General features: G+C 38.3%; 1 protein-coding gene across 6 annotated transcripts in view; it reads left to right on the top strand.

Annotated features, from left to right (window-relative positions):
• Positions 1 to 21,335, top strand: part of dennd2b (DENN domain containing 2B) — an 89,152-nt gene that overhangs the window by 20,912 nt on the left and 46,905 nt on the right. For 3 of the 6 annotated variants that reach the window (XM_077228435.1, XM_077228436.1, XM_077228434.1), the window contains exons 2-3: positions 2,553 to 2,648; positions 12,211 to 13,464. In XM_077228435.1, the coding sequence (XP_077084550.1) occupies positions 2,575 to 2,648; positions 12,211 to 13,464 (1,328 nt within the window). In that variant the 5' untranslated portion in view covers positions 2,553 to 2,574. Of the gene's footprint in view, positions 1 to 2,552; positions 2,649 to 11,600; positions 11,805 to 12,210; positions 13,465 to 21,335 lie in introns of those variants that run through there. The other 3 variants (XM_077228440.1, XM_077228438.1, XM_077228439.1) reach the window with 2 other exon arrangements.

Below are 21,335 nucleotides of genomic sequence, written 5' to 3'. Positions count from 1 at the left end.
GCGGATTACTAAGTTAGCCTGGGTTTTATTTATCAGTGGAGACAGTTTTCAAAAATTTTCATCCAGTCCTTCCAGTTGCATAGTTCGCCGGTTCTAGGCTAGCGCGAGTCAACAGTATCTGCTAGCCTGCCATTAAAAACAGTTTTACCCACTCCACAGTATACCAAAATAAAATTATAACGCCAGACTATCGATATAAATGTCTGTTGAGAGAATAATGTTAGAAATCAAACTACTCTTGCATCTCAATGATCGCATTACATTTACAGGAACTAGTTTCTCAGCAGCGGCGGAATTTTAATTTGCTCCGGTTAGTAGTTCTGCACCGAAAAGAAAACAAAGAACAGAAGCGCACTACAGTCGGGACGTCTAGCTAGCTAGTAGAAGCCTTGAACAACGATATTGAAACATTCGATTGTAAACGAAGGAATTGGCAACATGGTGATATACTCTGCTTCTGTAGTGATGAGTGTCAGCGGCAGGTAAATATACTTGCATAATTGTCATGTGGACCGGCTCTTTTGGTTGCCTAGGTTACTTAATATCAGTCCGCCGCTGCTGTAGACTGCTAATAAATACAGGGAACAAAGTATAACTATTGCCATGCGATGAAAGGGTAGTTTTATTTCTAACATTATTCTCTCAACAGACATTTACATCGATATCTGGCGTTATAATTTATTTGCTTTTGGTGTTCTATGGAGTGGGTAAAACTGTTTTTAATGGCAGGCTAGCAGATACCGTTGACTCGCGCTAGCCTAGCACTGGCGAACTATGCAACTGGAAGGACTGGATGAAAATGTTTGAAAACTGTCTCCACTGATAAATAATACCCAGGCTAACTTGGAAATGAGGTCCGATGTCCAAAATCCTGAACCATCCCCTTTAACACTATTTATATCTTATGACAAAAGTAATTTGATGTTTAGTGCCTCACTATAATCCAGATTTTTGCCTTTTTTGAAGAAGAGGAGGACTTGATCTTAATTTGTATTTAGCCCAGAATTTTCCTTTTAATAGTTTTTGGGATAGAGTCATTTGAAGAAGATCTGTTAATCCAAAATCATTCAAGGGACTTGCTGTGCAAAGTATTGCCTTTTAAATCTGATTTACTGCTCATCAAAGATTTTCAAGTCTTGTTATGGCTTCAACTGACAAAATGAAAAACCAGCTCCCTTCCCTTTCTCAACAACCAACCTGAGTCTCAGTGTGCTCAAAGCTTCCAAAACCACAACTCCCTGACCCAGCTTGTAAAATGAATATCTGTCATTAAACAGGTTTTTTTTAGTCCTAAGGTGCAAATGTTCATGGGAAAAAGCAATCACTATTTAATGAGCCAAGAGACTAGCTCAGCTTTGTTAATCTTGGCTACTCTATTCAAACAGACGTTAATACAAACACACTCCAAACATTGCTTCATAGACTAAAGGGACTTGGCATGGATCTCTGATTCTACAAACAGATTTTTTAGAACCTTTCTTATACTAACTGACCATGTAAACCGGCTCTGTAATTTCCTTCAGGTCTTAGTGCTGCCATTCTTTAGACTGCATATTCTGGGGTTGTAAAAATCAGTTCACAATTTAATGTTGCTATTATTAGGCGATGCTTGGCAAGAATTACTATTATTATTGCTCAAACCTGGGGGTCGGAAAGAAAACCCTTAAAAACCTAAAACCAATATTTGCTTTATACTTTTCAAGGGGATCTACTGTAGTCCAGAATTTTCACCTGACAGTTGACAAAATGGGCCAGAAAATTCTATATGCTAAGCAGAGACCAGGTTGGGCTTCTTTTTTTTTACTTGGGCCAATAAGCAATTGACCATAATACCCTAGCCACCACCCATAACACCCTAGTAATTGCAAAGCAACGTGCTAAAAATCAATTAGATTACTTCAGCAACAATATAGCAATGCCCTGTCAACCACCCTAGGATCATGGCAGCAACTTTTTCATGGGTAAATAGAGTCTTTTTTATGAATGTAGACATCTGTTTTTAAGCTGGCGTGTATTTCTTTCTCTGAATGATGTATGTAGTATGACATGTTATACCTCAGTATCTTAAACAGGATTTATTACCTGCATCTAAAAAAACAAACCCACTCTTCTCTTGAAACATGCTGGGGCTGTCAGGGTTTTTTGTGAGGGTCAGATATTTATTTACATGACAGGGATAATCTTGCTGCTCTTTTGTAGAGATCAAGGTCCATATTTGTTTGTTTTGACTCATATTTGCCAGTCAGGGTTAATCCATGGGTTAGTCTTGTGGGCCAAAAATTTCAAATCTTGTGTGCCATGTCACTAGAAAGAATAGTTTCCCACTATCCATAGCCAGTTCGCTCTCTACATTGTTCATTGAATATGTTTTCAGATCAAATTGAAATAGTCTTTGTCATCTGCATTTAATACATCTCGTCTTGTTCATAAGAGAGAGATCGGCTGGTTTATGGTCGCAGTGCAGAAATGTTCAGAATTTGTATAATCACACGTTTATTTTAAAGGTCATGAATGATACAGCTTACTTATGAAAGGAACTTTTTTTTAATCAGGTGAGGGGGCTGTCAGAGGGAGATGACTGCCAACAAGAGCTCCAAAACTGCACCGAGAGCAGGAGCGGCTAAAGACCCACAGGAAAACTCAGACAGGTGAGAGTTATGATGATGAGTCAGCAGTTTTTGTCCATTATTTGTGCTTTTTCAGTTATTTACAGAAAGCTACTGTTTGTGACCATTGTGGTAAAACAGCAACACAAAATGACGTTACCACTATTGTAAGTTGTGATGTACCTCCTAAAGGCCCCCAGCAAGCAATTTTGCTTTTAAAAGATGTCTAATAGCCATCCAAACACAGCCCTGACGTCTAAGCTGAAACAAGACGAAATGTGGGCTGTCAGTAAAAATTTAATAGACATCTAACCATAGCCCAAGAATAGACGCACAGGCTACGTATAGAATATGTCAACAAAATTAAACCAAACACCTTGTAACTGTTGACTTTGATTACATGAAGGAATATCATACATTATAAGTTATTTTGTCAAAAACGACATGTAACCAAATTCAAGGTTATTTTGGCTAGAAGTGGGTTACTCATAGCCAGACTATATCGGGTCTATAGTTAACCGAGAAGGTGAAATGATGGCTATTGCTTGCTGGGCCCTTTCACAGCTACACTGTAAAAAAAAATCCCGTAAAAAAACGGCAAATCTCTGGCAGCAAAGTTTCCAGACGGATTCCGTTAAATTACAGCAAATAACCATTTCTCAAAATTACATGCAAAAACCGTAAAAATACAGAATTTACTTTACAGTCAAAATTGATTAAATTACAGTATATTACTGTTAATAATGGCTTATCAAACCGTGGAAAAACAGATAAATTATGTCAAATTACATTAAAAAGACAGTCAAAATTGATTAAATTACAGTATATTACTGTTAATAATGGCTTATTAAAGCGTGGAAAAACGGATAAATGTCAAATTACATTAAAAAGACAGTCAAAATTTATTAAATTACAGTATATTACTGTTGATAATGGCTTATTAAACCGTGGGAAAACAGATACATTATGTCAAATTACATTAAAAACACATTTAACTTTCAGGTTAAACTGTAAATTTAGGGTTTTATAAAGTTATTTTATTATAATCCTGTCTATCTACCGTAATTTACTTTGAATATATAGTTTTTCTGTGTAAAATAACAATGAAATTATGTATAAAAATGAAATAAATACATCAATTCAAATACAAATGTTTGTATATTTACAGTTTTAATTTTTACAGATCCAATTTCACAAGTTTGACCAATCTTTAATTAAGTACTTAATAATAGCAGGTTTACAGTCAATTTCTGTTAAATTAACTAAATGTGTACAGAATACCTGCACATTTACAGTATTAGTAATTGAACATAAACACTGAACGTCAAGATAAGTGATAGATCGGAAATACAAGCTTAGTATATAATTTAGAACATGTAAAACATTTAAAGGGATAGTTCACCCAAAAATGTAAATTCTGTCAGTATTTACTCACCCTCATGTTTTTCCAACCCCGTAAGACCTTCGTTCATCTTCGGAACACGAATTAAGATATTTTTGATGAAATCTGAGAGCTGGATCACTCCTCCATAGGCTTCTTCAGGGATTGAAACTTGCCTGCCCCGAAAAGTTATTAAAGACATCGTTAAAATAGTCCAAGTGACTACAGTGGCTCAATCTTAAGTTTATCAAGCGACGAGAATACTTTTTGTGCGCAAAAAAACAAAAATAACGACTTTATTTTAAATATTCGTTTCATTCTCTGTGGGCCTCGAGTGAGTTCACTAGTGTAATAGCGTAAGCTTCTGTTTTTGTACGTCACACGCATCACACACATGACCAGCGTCGGCCAATAGTGAGCCTACATGTGACGTAGCTCTACGCAATCACACTACATTAACTGACTAGAGGCCAACAGAGAAGGAAATGAATAGTTGAAATAAAGTCGTTATTTTTGTTTGTTTTTGCACACAAAAAGTATTCTCGTCGCTTGATAAACTTAAGAGTGAGCCACTGTAGTCACTTGGACTATTTTATGGATGTCTTTAATAACTTTTCGCGGCCGGCAAGTTTCAACCCCTGAAGAAGCCTATGGACTAGTATGGAGGAGTAATCCAGGTCTCAGATTTCATCAAAAATATCTTAATTCGTGTTCCGAAGATGAACGAAGGTCTTACGGGGTTGGAACAACATGAGGGAGAGTAATTACTGACAGAATTTACATTTTTGGGTGAACTATCCCTTTAAAAACATTCACAATTACATGTTCTCCAAAGTGACTTACCAATTACGATAACAATAGAAGCAACAAGTGCAGTGACAAGTCCCAGTTAGTCTAGCACAGTACTCATAGCAAGTTTTTTTTTTTTTTTTTTTTAAACAAAGATTTAGTATTATTGGGTAAAGAGTTTACGAAAAAAGATGGATCTTTAGCAGTTTCTTGAAAATGTGTTGGGCAGGTCATTCCACCAGCAAGAAACAGTCCAGGTAAGGGTCAGTGAAAGTGATTTTGTGTCTCTTTGGGATGATGGCACCACAAGGCGCCGTTCACTTGCAGAACACAAGCTTCTGGAGGACACATAGATCTAAAGTAGTGAGTTTAGGTATTGGGCTACCTTTAAAGACCACTCTTGCTGCAGCATCTGGATCAGTTGCAGAGGTTCGACTGATGCTGGAAGAGCTGCCAAGAGAGTATTACAATAGTCCAGTCTGGATAGAAGTTGTGCAGCTCCGATAGTATAATGATGTATAAGGCAAATCAGCAGGATCACACAGCAAGTATGGTTTGGCTAAAACCATAAGCAGTTCTGTCTTGGCAAGGTTGAGTTGAAGGTGAAGGTCATTCATCCAGCAAGAATTTTCCATCAGGTAGGCTGAGATGCGAGCAGCTACCGTCAGATCATCTGGCTGGAATGAAAGGTAGAGATATGTGTCATTAAAGGGATAGTTCACCATAAAGTGAAAATTCTGTCAGTATTTACTCACCCTCATGTTTTTCCAACCCCGTAAGACCTTCGTTCATCTTCGGAACACGAATTAAGATATTTTTGATGAAATCTGAGAGCTGGATCACTCCTCCATAGGCTTCTTCAGGGATAGAAACTTGCCTGCCCCGAAAAGTTATTAAAGATATCGTTAAAATAGTCCAAGTGACTACAGTGGCTCAATCTTAAGTTTATCAAGCGTCAAGAATACTTTTTGTGCGAAAAAACAAACAAAAATAACGACTTTATTTCAACTATTCATTTCCTTCTCTATGGGCCTCTAGTCAGTTAACAAAGTGTGATTGTGTAAAGCTACGTCACATGTAGGCTCACTATTGGCCGACGCTGGTCATGTGTGTGATGTGTGACGTACAACAACAGAAGCGTACGCTATTACACTAGTGAACTGATTCGAGGCCCACAGGGAAGGAAATGAATAGTTGAAATAAAGTCGTTATTTTTGCGTTTTTTTGCGCACAAAAAGTATTCTCGTTGTTTGATAAACTAAAAGGGATAGTTCACCCAAAAACGAAATTTCTGTCAGTATTTACTCACCCTCATGTTGTTCCAACCCCGTAAGACCTTCGTTCATCTTCGGAACACAAATTAAGATATTTTTGATTAAATCTGAGAGCTGGATCACTCCTCCATAGGCTTCTTCAGGGATTGACACTTGTTCCCCGAGAAGTTATTAAAGACATCGTTAAAATAGTCCAATTGACTACAGTGGCTCAATCTTAAGTTTATCAAGCGACAAGAATACTTTTTGTGCGCAAAAACAAACAAAAATAACGACTTTATTTCAACTATTCATTTCCTTCTCTTTGGGCCTCTAGTCAGTTAACATAGTGTGATTGCGTAGAGCTACGTCACACGTAGCCTCACTATTGGCCAACGCTGGTCATGTGTGTGATGCGTGTGACATATAACAACAGAAGCTTACGCTATATCACTAGTGAACTGACTCGAGGCCCACAGAGAAGGAAATGAATAGCAGTAATAAAGTCGTTATTTTTGTTTGTTTTTTGCGCACAAAAAGTATTATCAACGTTTGATAACCTTAGGATTGAGCCACTGTAGTCACTTGGACTATTTAACGATGTCTTTAATAACTTCTCGGGGAACAAGTTTCAATCCCTGAAGAAGCCTATGGAGGAGTGATCCAGCTCTCAGATTTAATCAAAAATTTCTTAATTCGTGTTCCGAAGATGAACGAAGGTCTTACGGGGTTGGAACAACATGAGGGAGTAAATACTGACAGAATTTTCATTTTTGGGTGAACTATCCCTTTAAGATAGCAGTGATAGGAAAAGCCATGTTTCTAAAGGACAGAGCCTTTTTACAAAATAACAAAAACAATAGATGGGTGGAATCTAACACAATCGTGGTCTTACTGTAGCAAAACCAAACCTTGAGCACACTTTTAGTGCAATCATATGGAATCAGAAGACTTTAAAGTTATTATTCCCATACCTTGTTTGCCATGATCATCTGCTTTAAACATCTGAAATCACAAAAAAATAAGTTATTTTAAAACTCAGTATTACATTTACACATGTCAGAATATGTTCTATTGGGACAATGCAAAAAACTCAACTGACCATGATCTGGAAGCTGAGCAGGAAAGGCTAACAGTAATGTTTTGAGCTGCCATGTGATTTTAGCTACATTTATTGAAAGTAAAAATGAATATGATTTACTGTAATGTAGCTGCATCAGTTACACCTAGGGGTTCATCATGTTATATTTATTCTAGTCTTCCTGTTCTAGGCTTTGCTGTATCTGTATCAACAAGTACAGAACTGAATTCGATTTCTTAACGGTCTTGATAGATTTAATCACATTAAGTTAGCCATTACGAAAATTAGCCATGGTTTAACTACAAAGAAAAAACAAAAAAAAGCACGGCAGGCCTATTTTTAGTAAAACTGTGGTTATTATAATGGAAATAAATCAGCCGAAAAACGTGGTTACTACAATTTTACTATAATAAAATCAAGGATGTTTTTGTAAGAGAATAGTTTTCAGCTTCCAGACAGTGTTTCAAAATGTCCCGCCGTTTACGTTAAGAGATTGATTGACTGATTAATTATCAGAACGAAGGTTTTATACACAATTGGACAGACTTTGATATGCATAACAAGTCCACATAACAAGTCTACTAAAGCTTGTTTTAGGTCTTTAGAGATGTGGATTCAACTGATCTTGCAATTGGAGATGGAAAATTGAAAGACGCCTGCTGCAGTGTTTTGCCCTCCAGCTCTCGACGCCAGTTTTGACTGAACATTTAAGAATGCTAATGTTAGCTTGGAAACTGTCAACTTAACACAAATGTAATATAAAATATCGTTCACAAGTAGTATGAGACTCTTACCTCAGCTGGTTATCGGTTGGCATGGTGTCCGCTGTGACGAACCAGGCTCACTGAAAAAAGGCGCGTTATTTCCGAACGGACTGACTGACACCAGGACTATAACTCGTGTGTTCAGCGCTCCTGCTCACGGCTGCTCCTGACGAATACGATTATAGTTTTGAACCACCGTGATCGCAATCCACTTCACCAGCGTAGACTGAATTCAAATCTCCCGCTTGTCCTTGACACAGAGATCCAAACTTGACGACGACAGATCTGACAACCAGCTAACCGTTGTGGGCGGGACTAAGCAACGGAAAAGTAATGGCGGATTATTTGAATCTGCGTCATCACGCGCGCGCGAGCACACACAGACACGCACACACACAGTCACACGCACACAAAGCCAGGCAATGTGCAGCAACGCAGATTTGAAAAAATATTCATTAAAGACATAAAATATACATGAAATTAGGGGAGAATAATACAAATGATGATCACAATGAGCATCTATTTGCAAGACAAGATTAAAAGACTATAATGATTCAATAGGCCTGCCTACTGTATGTAGCCTACTGTACAAATAGGCTACTAGCCTATTGAATCATTATAGTATTTTAATCTTGTTATTATTTAACCTTAAAACTCACTTTAACCCCCACATGCTTAATGATCTTAAAAGGAAAACATGTTAAATGACTGCTTATTTCTGCAGTTTTACCTTCTTTTCTTTGTTTTCTAATTTCACAGAAAAAAACTGTAAAATATTACTTAATATTTTATGTAAAATTACACATAACCCAGTAAAAATACAGACAATTTGCTTAAAAAAAACGTAAAATTGATGTAAAACCAAAATAAAAGCAATTACCTGTAAATTTAATGGTGAACCTTTAAATTACAGCAAATATCAATAAAATAACAGGCATTCACTGTATAATGACAAAACGGCAAAATGCTGTAAAAAAATACAGACTTTTACCTGTAAATTTACATTTTTTTCTTACAGTGTAGGATGAAAACTAATACTAGTTTAATTTTAAAGTTTTAAGAATTCTTCTAATAAGAATAGCAAAGGCCACAGCACAGCTATAATGATAACAACATAGAGAAACAATATTGTTGGAATCACTTTCAGAATGATTTTTCCCAGCGGATTAACAGTAAAAAAATTGACAGCCAATCAGAATCTACACAAATTTAAAGAGCTTGACCATTAAAAGCAGCAGGCTACATAACTGCAGTGCGTTCTTATAATGGACAGAATGTTATCATCTAGGCGTGGACACTAATCTATCTAGATATCTTTATAGATATCTTTCTTGGTTTGAACAGGGCTGAATAATACTAGTTTAATTTAGAACATAATTTTTTTTTAGCTCTGTTCTGAGATCGTTTAATTAACATTTAGAGGATCAATGTACCAGAAACAAATCTGGACCGTTGTTTTTGTAGCAATTCACATTTACTGTGTATGAAGAATTAAGATTTTATTTTGTATGTGCTAGATTTGACAGCTCTATATAGTTGGGTTTTAAATTTAGAAAAAATGGTAAATTTTTTCCATTCCACAGCTTGCCTAAATATTCATAGGCAACGACTGATAACGGTCCAGATATCCAAAACTTTTATCCATAATTGAGGAGTTGCTGAAATAGACATATGAGTCCATCGATGCTTCATAGGCCAAACTGTTGTATACAAAGCTAAAGTAAACATCCTGGTTATGAGTAAAAGCCAGGAAGTTGATTAGAAAAGAGACTTTGTTCTATTTGTGTCCTTTGCTTAACTATGGAGCTTTGCAGTTGCTATCAGAACAAGTGAAGAAGAAGAGTGAGAGGAGTTACTTTCATAATTACCTTTGAACACTCTCTGATGTCAGAAATATTTATCAAAGTAAATTGTGATTTATGCAAAGAAGTGTGTGGGGAAAATGATGGCATAGTTTTTGCTAGCCTCTCTTCCTAGACATGGATAATATGGCTTCAGCTGTAAATCACAAGCATAGGAGAATGCTGAAGAAGCAGATTTATGTCAGTTGAGGGTGGCGGTAGGGAGGCCTTGCACTGAGAATATGCCCTTTTTATAGCAAAGATAATAGCTGAAAAAATAACTCAATCACAGATGAAATATCCACATATTTGTGGGGGAGAGCCCACTGGATCTGGGCTTGACATATTTCTTTTGATGTGTGTTCCTGAAACCTCATAGTTTCACCATCCTGGCACAGCTTTCCAACAGGAAATGGCCTGTGGTTGACATTGCCCTCAAGACCCAGAAAGAGCCAAACCAGCTCTGGCATCCCACTTGGTCCATGTGTGGCCAGACCAGCTGGCTTCCCCAGAGCTGGCCTTGTTTTTACTGGCCCTGTCCGGCCGCTCAGAGAACCTTGTCAGACCACAGACACAAACTCATGGCGGATTCAATGAAAGCTTTCTCGAACTGATGCTTTTCTTTGAACAGGATTTTACATGAGCCTAATAATGCAGTTATAAAAACAATAATGTATGTTTTGCTGGAGTCTTCGTCCAGACAGTTGTGGAGACATATTTAGATATGCCTTGTTATTCTATAGAAAACATCTGACCAAAGATTATATAACTTTAATTGTGCTATAAACACCAGCCTTGATGCAAAAATTGTCCTCTAAACAATATCCTCCATCTCCTTTTGACAGATTTGGCATCTGTCCATCCCTCCCCTTAGATTAGCCAGGATAACACTGTTTTTTTCTCAGACTGGGGATCCATTTTAAAGGTTTAGCCTAAAGAATCTGCTTTAACACACATTACAGTCAGACTCAAATATGACATTTTCCTGTCACCGTTTCATGCAAAGAGGCCTACAGCTTTATCTTCAGAGGAAGTATTATACCCTTTTCTTTAATTCCCTTTTGAATCAGCTCTTTTGTGTAGATGATTTTGAAATACAAGTTTAATATGCCAGTAATGATGAAAGATTTAACACAGCTGAAGATAATATAATGAAAACAGCTGTAATGCTTAATATTTTCTTTGAAAGCCATGCTAAAAGAACAGCATCAATGTGAAATCGATTTTTTTGGAACCGTGTAAAAGTCTTTACTGTCACTTTTGAACTATTTAATGCAACCTTGCTGAATAAACATTTATTTATTTAAAAAAAAATCTTACTGATCCCAAACTTTTGAACAGTAGTATATGGTTTTACATTTGTATTAAATACTTTTTTTTAATCATATTTGCCCTTCTCCACTGTAGATGGTAATGTAGAATATAGTGGGACGTTTCTTTTGATAAAGTAAAATTGATTTTATACAGTTAATGCCTGTGTTGGGTGAACCTTTTGACAATTAAAAACAAAACTGCGTTTGGTATGTAAAATTAATTAGATTTTTTTTTAAATTTGGGAACAACAGATTGTGCAAGTTTGTCTGCTTGTAAAATTTGGTGGTGCTGTATATTGTACTGTAAATGTGGAGGGATGACTCTACACTTATTTCTATGCAACACCTGCAAGAGTGCATGGTGTTTCTCTGCCCTTTTTCATGGGAAGGGCGTTATGGTGAGGTTTTTGGTTGATCTGTCCCAACCTGCACCCTGGATTATACTCTTGGCTTCCTCCCAGCTTCAACTTGTTATTCTAACCACCGCTGTGACATCAGATCTGCCTGCCTCAAATTCACTGAGGTGTGGGCCAAGTCGATTTCTAGTTCCTGGAAACTCATGAGCGGCATTTGATTTTGAGGTGGATGAGAAAGTGTTTGTGTGTCTGAGGAGACTGAAATGAGGTCAGCGGGGTCTTTAATATCATTGCTCAGCAGTGAGCAGTGTCTGATTGCTGAGTGAACAATCGGCCTGAGAATGATGAGGATGCTGAGGTTGACATGTAGGCAAAGAGAAACAAACAGTTGCTACAGAGGACATACGTCTAAAAAAAAGGGTTAGTGGGTTCATTTATATCCCCCAAGTTTAATAGTCTCAATGTTTTTTGTTTGGGAGGTCCATATAAATGTTCTTCAAAATTATTGTGTGGAATGATTTGTTATTCTGTTTACGTTGGCTTGATGCAAAGGATTCTATACTGCCAAATTTATGTCAGGTTGTTGTTGTTCTTTCCCATATTAGACAACTAACATTTCCTTTTATCTGAAATCATTTTTAAAGGTCTCCTTTTGCATTACTTGTAGTATTATGGTACTTGTTCTGATTATAACACATTTTGTAGTAAGTAGTATTTTTTGTGTTCGCATTCATAGTAAGTGTTTGTGAGGATATAACACTCCTCTGTGCCAAGCATACTTTCTTTAGGATTTCTTAATCTTTCTGCTGCTTTACTTTTGTTTCAGGTGTCAATCTGTGTCCTCACCTCCAATTCTTACTACTGGAAAAGAGCCAGGTTCCTCTCATCTCACTGGCAGTGACGACACCAGTCAGCCAGGAAGGTACGCTAAAGCTGACGCTAAATTCTGGACCCAAAAGAACTGGAGCTGTAAGACTGCCAGCTTGAGAAGTGGTGCCTCTCTCTCCACTGACTTTGAATGTCAAAGCAGGCTCATCAAATCTAGGAGCATTAGCTGTCTGAACAAGAGGCTCACCATCCATAAGCCACCAAGCAGCGATAACCAGGATCAGAAGGAGAACCAGCCACAACAGACCCCCCCTCTGGGGGATGGATTGAATACTGGATCCCTCAGCGGGAGTACTCTTTCAGTAGGACCTACCACCAAGCTTGGGCACAAGCGCACACTCTCACTTAGTTGTACTGGGACCTGCGCCTCATCCGTCGCCATACGCAAAAAGATCTCGGAATGGGAGGGTCGGAAGGCGGCTCTGCCTAGGATGAGCCTTTGCCTGGAGAAGAGGCCTGGAGGCGGGAGCGAGGGTTGCCCAAGTCTGCTGTCCTCACCCTGCAGCGAGAAGACCTTTGACTTTAAGGGTGTGAGGAGGATGAGCACAGCATTTTCTGAGTGCTCCTACCCTGAGACTGAGGAAGATGAGCATGCATCGGATCGAGAAGCTCCTGTAAGTTTCCAGAAAAGGCCTTCAAAGACAGAGTCCTCAGGGATTTTCCTCCGCACGCTGCCGGCACGCAAGGAGACCTCAGCCGTTCTCAGCCGCATTAAAAAAATTGAACAGGTATTAAAGGAAAGTCCCTCTTCATCCCCACCGCAGTATCTTAGCAATTGCTACGGCCTTGACAAGTCCAGACAGAAGTCTTTCACTATCAGTGGGATCGAGGACTTGGACAGCACTTGTGGCAGCAAGCGGAGCAGCATCTGTTCTGTGGCCACAGAACCTGAAGCTTCTCCAGGCTCTGATAGACTTTCTAAGCTCAAGCAGAGATTCAGCATCAGCTCTACCAGATCAGAGAGCCCAGAACTTCCTAATGCACAGGACTCTTCTGGAATTACAGTGAACCCTTTGCCCAAACCCAAAAGAACATTTGAGTATGATGCCAACCGGAATCACAGAGGCTTGTTGCCTGGTAATGGACTACCTCCCACCACTGAATCTCCACCTCCACTTCCTTCCACCCCAGCACCTGCTATAATGAGAAATTCCAAGACAGATGAAAGCTTGCCTAAGAAGACTCAAGATAGGTGAGAAACATGATTATCTTCCACAGTGGATGAATCGCATGCCTGTCCGTATAGTAGTATGAAGTTATTTAGCAGATTAATTTATCCAAAGAATCATGTAACAGATACACAACGTAAGTTGGAGATAAGTGTTTTGCTCAAGGGGACAATGGTGATGGCTCAGGGCTTGCTCCCTGTGAGGATCAAACGGATGACCTTACATTTACTAGCTGTGATGCTTAATAGGTACCTTCAACCTAGACAAAAGTTTAGGAGATTATTTAATTTGATATTTTCCATACAATGTAAGCATGCAGTCGCCATGTGCTATATTCCAAGTCTGAAAACATATATTTCGGTTTGTTGTACATAGTTTTCCAACGAAAACAGCATCTGTCACATCTCCTTTGCATTTGTGCATTTTCAAGGATGCTGCCTGAAGATGTATTTTAAAGTTGCATTCCTTCATTTAACAAATAACTTATTCATACTGCACAAGAAGAACCAATGCCATTCTGATGTCAAAAATGGTGTTTTGAATGTGAGTGAGATATTAGAGCTGTGGTGCAGGGAAAGATTTTCAGTCAATTAGGTCTGTAGCTATCGATTATTTTAGTAATCGAGTATTCTACAGATTATTTAATCGATTAATCGGACAAAAAAATGTGAAAAAAAGAGATCCAAGTTAACCAGCCTTTACAATTAAAATACAAATTTATAATAACAAGCACTAAAAATAATTGGTTCAAATGAAGTATCAAAGTAATCATATGGGTTTTATTGAACAACACAGTTAAAATATACCATGTAAAATAAATGATATAAACTAATATTAACATAACTTATGTCAATTACTTTAACAAATGTTTGCAGAGGGCGTCAACGGCCTGGTGTTAGTTGTTGTTGCACTACGACAGTGGTTCTCAAAGTGTGGGGCGGGGCGAAAGGATACTGCATGGGGGTGCGGGAGATCAGCAAAAAACAAGATTTATTTAAAGGTTTGAGAACCACTGCACTACGGCATGATCAAATCCTTGTTTAATACTGGCCAAACAACATTTAATTCAAATGTCCACTTAATCTTTAATGTTTGGTCAAAACTTTTATTTTGAAATCGCTATGAACAACAATTTCCATATTTAGAAACATATTTATGTATTCTCCTCTGCTGGCGTAGATTTACAAATGAGTTACGTTACAAATCTTGTGAAATAGCGCACAGATGTGTTCCCAGATGAACGTAAGCAACCCAAACTCAAAGCATAAAGAGATGCAGTTGGAGAAACCCGAGACGCTCCACGCTTATAAATGATAACAGTGCAACTATGAAACACAACCCCGCGTCCGACTTTTTGCATTCCCAAATGCACGTTATTGGAAACCTAAACAAACAGCACATGCGGAGACTGAGTTTGCGTGGAGCACCGTTTAATGTAAACGGAGTTGAGGTAATTTTAACAAGTAGCCTAATCTGCACGCATGTAAATAATTAAAGCCTTGTGCTATTTATTTAACTGAATCGCAGCCTTTGTGATTTCCCAATAGCATTATGCACATCTCGTAGATTTAGAAAACGGTGTAATAATGCGGTTCATGGCTTCTCGTCTGTGTACGCGTCACTTCCGGTATTTTGCCGGTTACTCGATGTAAATTGCAATCGAGGATTTTTTAAAATCGAGTACTCGACTTAAATCGAGGAATCGTTACAGCAATACAGAAAAGAATAAACAATATCAATATCACTAAAGCTATGAAAGGTTTGGAAATACTTGAGGAGTAAATAATGAGAGAATTGTAATTTTTAGGTGAAGTATTATTTAAAACACCATAGCTTTTCCCTACATTCAGTGGTGCAACTTTTTGGTTGTCTACATTGCTCCATGTTGTAGTACATGTCATAGTACTGTTTTTTGGAGATTTTTCATATTTAAAAGTGTCTAATATCTAGATGTAAACCTCCAATAAGTCAATAAGTCCAAACTAAAGACTAGACAGACAGATTTGTGTTGGAGAAAGAAATAACATGTCAGAAAATGACTGAGAAGCACTGAATTTGTGTACTTCCACTTAGTCGGTTCCCCCACGAACAAGAGATCATTTATTTTTCTTGGATAATGAAGTGTATAAAACTTGTTTCAAGAATGTTGAAAAGGATAAGGACCACAGGCCAAGCATTTGTTTTGTTGATATAGCTCTGGACTTTGAATTATTGGCTTTTGTTTCTGACTTCATAGTCTCTCACTGTGAATTGGCCTCTACAGTTTCACAGATTCTTATGTTACAAATCAAGTAAGCAAAATGAAATTTCCTGTCAGGCATTTGACGGCTAGCAGAGATCAACATAGAGATGCTAGTTTTCTCAGGGTTTCATAATTTTACCATATTAGGTGAATTTGTTGCTTTTTCAAATGTTACACAATTGTTCTGTGAATGGTACACATCATCTTTTTCCCTTATTTTATCTTCACATTTAGATTCAAACTGATACTGCTGAAATAGTCAGTGCTTGTTAATGTTTTCCAAATTTAGTTCAGAAGTCCACAAATATCATGAGCAATAACTTCAACAGTTCCATAAAACACTTTTGAGTTCATTTTTAGAAACTCACCAGTAAAATACAGAAAATTAAATGTTTTTGGAGGTTCAAAGACCTCAGAGACGTTGCTTTATCTCCTCTTGTTAAGTTGATATAACACTGCTTTTTTGGCTTTTTTGAGGGCTTTCATGTTGTTTATAGCTCATATTCCTCATGGCCTTGTGAATGATCTTTGGCACAAGGATTGTTTAGCCCAGTTACTGGGTATGGAGAGCTGCCAAGTTCTCGTGATGGAGAACGTCTAGGTTACTGTAATCCCCGTTCCCTGAAGGAGGGAACGGAGACATTACGTCGAACTGACGTCATGGGGTCTCACCTGGGATCCCAATCACCTCCAAGTGGTAACAATTGAGCCAATGGACATTGACCAGTGAGATTTGCATGCCGAGTCACACACATAAGAATATGTTTGTTTATATCTACATCTCTTAATCATTTTATTGCTTTGCATTAACCATGTTTTGGCCCTACAATTAACTACCATACATACGGGTATATGTCTGGCATTACTCACTTCATTCATGTTTTGCTGAGGAGCCGAGACTAGGATCCCGGCCATTCAGCAGTGGTTCAGGGCTGTGGCAGGGGGGACGTAACCTACCCGGCACCCCAAGTAAGCCCGAGGGGAAGGCCTCCATACCAATCGGGATGGAAGGGACAGGACTTACTGTGGGAACGGTCATAGCTGCTGTTCCTTTATCGTGATATTTCATAGGGAAGAGTGCTTCGGAATTCAATTCCCATTGTTCCCATCCAGCCATAACCAATGTTGGTAACGCTGGGGAAGTGTGGCCAATATCAAAGGAGGGGATCGCTATAGAGGCCACACTCGCCTGAAGGAAGGTAACGTGTGGAGATTACACGTATGGGTTGATCCGTGGGGCAGTGCTTCAGTTGGAAGATCTCTGCAGTAGCAAGTAGGTGCTCGTATCCCCCTGTTATAGAGGAGTGATGCCGCAAGCGAGACACCGAGCCCCACACATTACCTGTTTGTACCCAACACACAGGAAGAGACCGGCTCCGCTCAGAGATTATAGAATCTCGCGAATGTTTTAGGTGTCGCCCAGCCCGCAGCTCTGCAGATGTCTGCCAGAGAGGCGCCATGCGCCATTGTCCAAGAGAAAGCAACACCCCAAGTGAAGTGAGCTCTCACCCCAAGGGGGGCACGGCTCCACATCTATCCAGTGGGCCAACCTCTGGAGACAGCCTTTCCCTTCTGCTGACCTCCAAGCAGACAAAGAGTTGCTCTAAGCTTCTCTCAGGATGTCGTCAGACAGGGCCGGCCCAAACTCTAAGCACGCTTCGCTCACTGAAAATGCCTGCAGGTCCCCCACCCTTTTGAAGGAAGCGAGCATGGACCCAAAATCAGGAACCTGATAATTACGTTGTGCTTTCCCAGTGACCTGCCATCAATAGCTTTGTGATGTGCTGCGAGGGCGGCAACATAGACTTTCAAGGTGAAGGGAGACAGTCTCCCAGGGATTAAAGTTCTCGATGGCTACAACGGATTTCCGTTAATTGCAGTGAGTTTACGGTGGATTTCCGTCAATTGCAGGGTTCCCGTCTGTCCTTAATGTCTTAAATTCTCTTTTCATAATTTTAAGGCTCTAAATAGGCTTACATTTCTCAAATAGTGTAATCAATGTCTTAAATTTAGTTCAAATAGGTCTTAAATTAAGAAAAGACAAGGTGTATTCACCCTGCTGAGGGGGATGTGGTCAAAGCCTGGAGTGGAGCGAAATTATGATAATATTACTAAATATAATTTACTTTACCAAACAAAACAGTGAGAATCAACAAGGTAATTATGGAAAAATTAGTTTTTAGTTTTGTTGATGTTGTAAGCTTAATGTATGTATTATATGTATGAAAGACAGTGTTAGCTATCATGAATCAGTAACACTTTACAATAAGGTTTCATTAGTTAACATTAGCTAATAATGAACTGCACATCTACAGCATTTATTAATCTTAGTTCATATTAATTTCAGCATTTACTAAAACATTAAAATCAAAAGTTGTATTTGTTATCATTAGTTAATGCACTGACTGTGACATAACATGAATAAACAATTAACAGTTGTAGTATTAACTAAGATATAGCCTACAGTAACAAATGTGTTGCTCATGGTAAGTTCATGTTAGTTCATACATGACTAATGAACAAATGAACCTTATTGTAAAGCGTTACTATGACATCAAAGATATAAGTTCCTTACAATTTAGAGTTGAACATGGACTTAAGATTTCATTAAACTAACTGTTAGATGTATTTCCCCTTGCACTTTTATTCCTTGGATAAAAACGAATGACATTGTCACTCAGAATGCGTCTGAAATCTAGTTATACTTTTATTGTAGTTAAGAATAACTCACATCCTGCAGCAACTTTTAGAGTAGCATGGTGATGGTAGGATAAATGTAATTTTCCGTATTGACTTAAACGTTATCTTCTGCTTGTTTGAAGAGACTCGCGCGAACTGCTGCGTAGTGCGTACAAGAATCGTTAAATGCGTATGAGGCGCTACAAAGGCGCTACCACTTCTCCGCCAATTTGTTTTTTTATATAATATTTGTTTGTATTATTATTGTTAGTGGCAAGGGTGTGTGTGTGTGTGTGTGTTAATTATATTATATTATAATATTTATAATAAAAATTATTATTATTTACAATTATCAGAAAAGGGCACAATACATTTTGAGACAAAAGGAGCAGGGGCTTTAAACTGGGTGTGTGACAGGTAGGGCTGGGGTAAACGATTATTAACTAAACGATTAGTTGGGCGATTATTTTATCGATTAATTTAATCGATAGACTAATCTAACGACTAATTGGACGATTAATATAAAGATTATTTTTCTGCTGCTCGATTAACACTAGGACTCCTGGAATTCTATAACTACTATAATGGCCATAGCAGTCATTCTGACTGCTCATACATTATTTGCATGTAATTTCAATAAGCTATATCAAATCTAAGAATAAATGGATCTGTAATGTTAGGATAGGTAATAATAAACATCAGAACACTACATTTTAATTATGATGTATATAAAAATATATTAATTAACCAACAACCACTCATCAAGGCTCTGAAGCCTGGCTAAAGCCTCTGTGGCAGTCATTCTTCTTGCTGACATTGTTCTGATATTCTCTTTTCAATATTTCAATTTGGTTTTAGCTCAAAGCTAAAGCTAGATTTCAGCTTTGCAATAGACTAAACAAACAACAAGCGAAATTGTTGCTAGTCAACGGTGATGCATCTTCAAGAGCGGAAAAAGGAGCAACCGACACACGGTCTGTAATGCATACGGTCTGTAATGCATACGGTCTGTATGACTGTTATGGCCTTTCAAGGTAGAAATACTCAAAACTCTTTTGTGCCTTGTAATTTTAATAAAATAACAATGATAGAATAAAATATAGGCACATTTAGGAAAAGTCAGGGTCCTATAGTTACATGGGTTTTATTTCAACTAAGTTATTACATTGCAAATTTTTAAAGCAGTCAAAATGACTGCCTTTGGTAGTTCTAGGTAGAAATACTCAAAACTCTTTTGTGTCTTGTAATTTTAATAAAATAACAATGATAGAATAAAATATAGTCACATTTAGGAAAAGTCAGGGTCCTATAGTTACATGGGTTTTATTTCAACAAAGTTATTACATTGCAAAATTTTAAAACAGTCAAAATGACTGCCTTGGGAGTTCTAGTCTTAATAAAAAACATAATGTATCTCAAATAAATACTAACTAGTGTACTGAATCATGATACTATAAGCTGGCTAACGTTAGTCTAATGTTATGTATTTGAACACCGTCATTAGAACTCTATAACCGCCAAAAACGTGTTATTAAAATATTTTTTACAAACATTTGTGACCGGTCACGGAAACTAGGGACACAAGTCGGTTCTGGGGCATTTTGAGTTATTCATAGATTCTGAAAGTGTAATCTCCAAGCTTTCCAACGATGTGTAACATTTGGAAATCTGATAATATTTGGAGAAGTTGTGGCCATTTGAAGCTAGGCACTTAAAAAAGCTCAAAGATGAGAAAATGACCTCTAAAGATTGTGCAGTTCTCACCTGTCTCTGCTGCTGGGAGTGACAATAGGGCTCATTTACATCTCATTTAGATAAGCCATACCCCCTGTATAGCTCCCCCCTGTGCTTTACAGCTTTTTTGCACTTCGAATGAGTGCACTTCTGCCGCACTAGGCGAAAAACAATTGTGCTGCCCCTCTATTTGCAACGTACCAGCAACAACACACAAAGACCAATAATGCCATATAGCCTACATGTAACGCAAAACCAGCAACAACACACAAAGACCAATATGCCATATACATATAACGCAAAACCAGCAACAACACACAAAGACCAATAAGCCATAGGCCTACATATAACGCAAATAGTGCGCAACGCTCGTGTGCCCAAAATGTCAACAATATTAAAGTTTATGCTGGCATTTTTCTTTAAGCAGTCATGACAGGAATTTTCCAAATAATCACATTTCACCTCCTCAAATTACTGTTGCAAATCTCTTTACACCACTTTCTTATGCACTTATAAACACACAAATGAAATGTCCGCAAACACATCATATCATCAGCAGGTTCAGCATCTTAAATAACGACTAAAGAGCAAATGAAGCTTAACTTACATTTCAGAAGCGCGCACAGCGGGCCTTCATCGCAGCAAAGGTCTTAACTGCATCCTCTATTTCGATTCTCTGTGCCAGTTCATGTTCTATGGAGATTGTTGCCAGTCCATTAACTCTTTTCCCTGTTCAAAAAACGTTCCCCATTCAAAGCAATCGGGACGTCACATATGAAACAGCCAGCCACCGCTGTCAGCGAGCCGAGCCGCCGTATTCAAGCACTGAGGGTGTGCGCGCCGCACCCATACCTCCGGTTCAGTTTCCCGAGCCCACGAAGTGCGGCGAAAACATTTTCGGTGTAACTGCCACGGTTCATTTCGTCTGCGACAATCTTTGCGGCATCCATCTTCATTGAATTTTGATATCAGATAGAGCCTGCCAGAGCACAGCATAATAAGTAGCCATGCGGTTCACTTGGAGGGCGGGGGCAAAAGCGCCGGGTTATTCAGTATGGATATACACACAGACAATGACACGCCACGCCCCTACTGCATGCTAGAATCTCTGAAAACAAGCCGATTTCAACCTCAAAATGTAAGCTTTTAAATATACCAATACTGCTATCTCAAACATGGAGAGGCTTCTTCGTGATTTCAATTAACAGATTCTGCAAAAAATTGAAATTCACCTATTTT

This window comes from Siphateles boraxobius, unplaced genomic scaffold (assembly GCF_051911475.1).
Source record: "Siphateles boraxobius isolate OS27281-9 unplaced genomic scaffold, OSU_SipBor_1 130, whole genome shotgun sequence".
Classification (NCBI taxonomy): domain Eukaryota; kingdom Metazoa; phylum Chordata; class Actinopteri; order Cypriniformes; family Leuciscidae; genus Siphateles; species Siphateles boraxobius.
The sequence above is the reverse complement of the archived record's forward strand: the minus strand, read 5'-3'. Positions and strand labels throughout refer to the sequence as shown.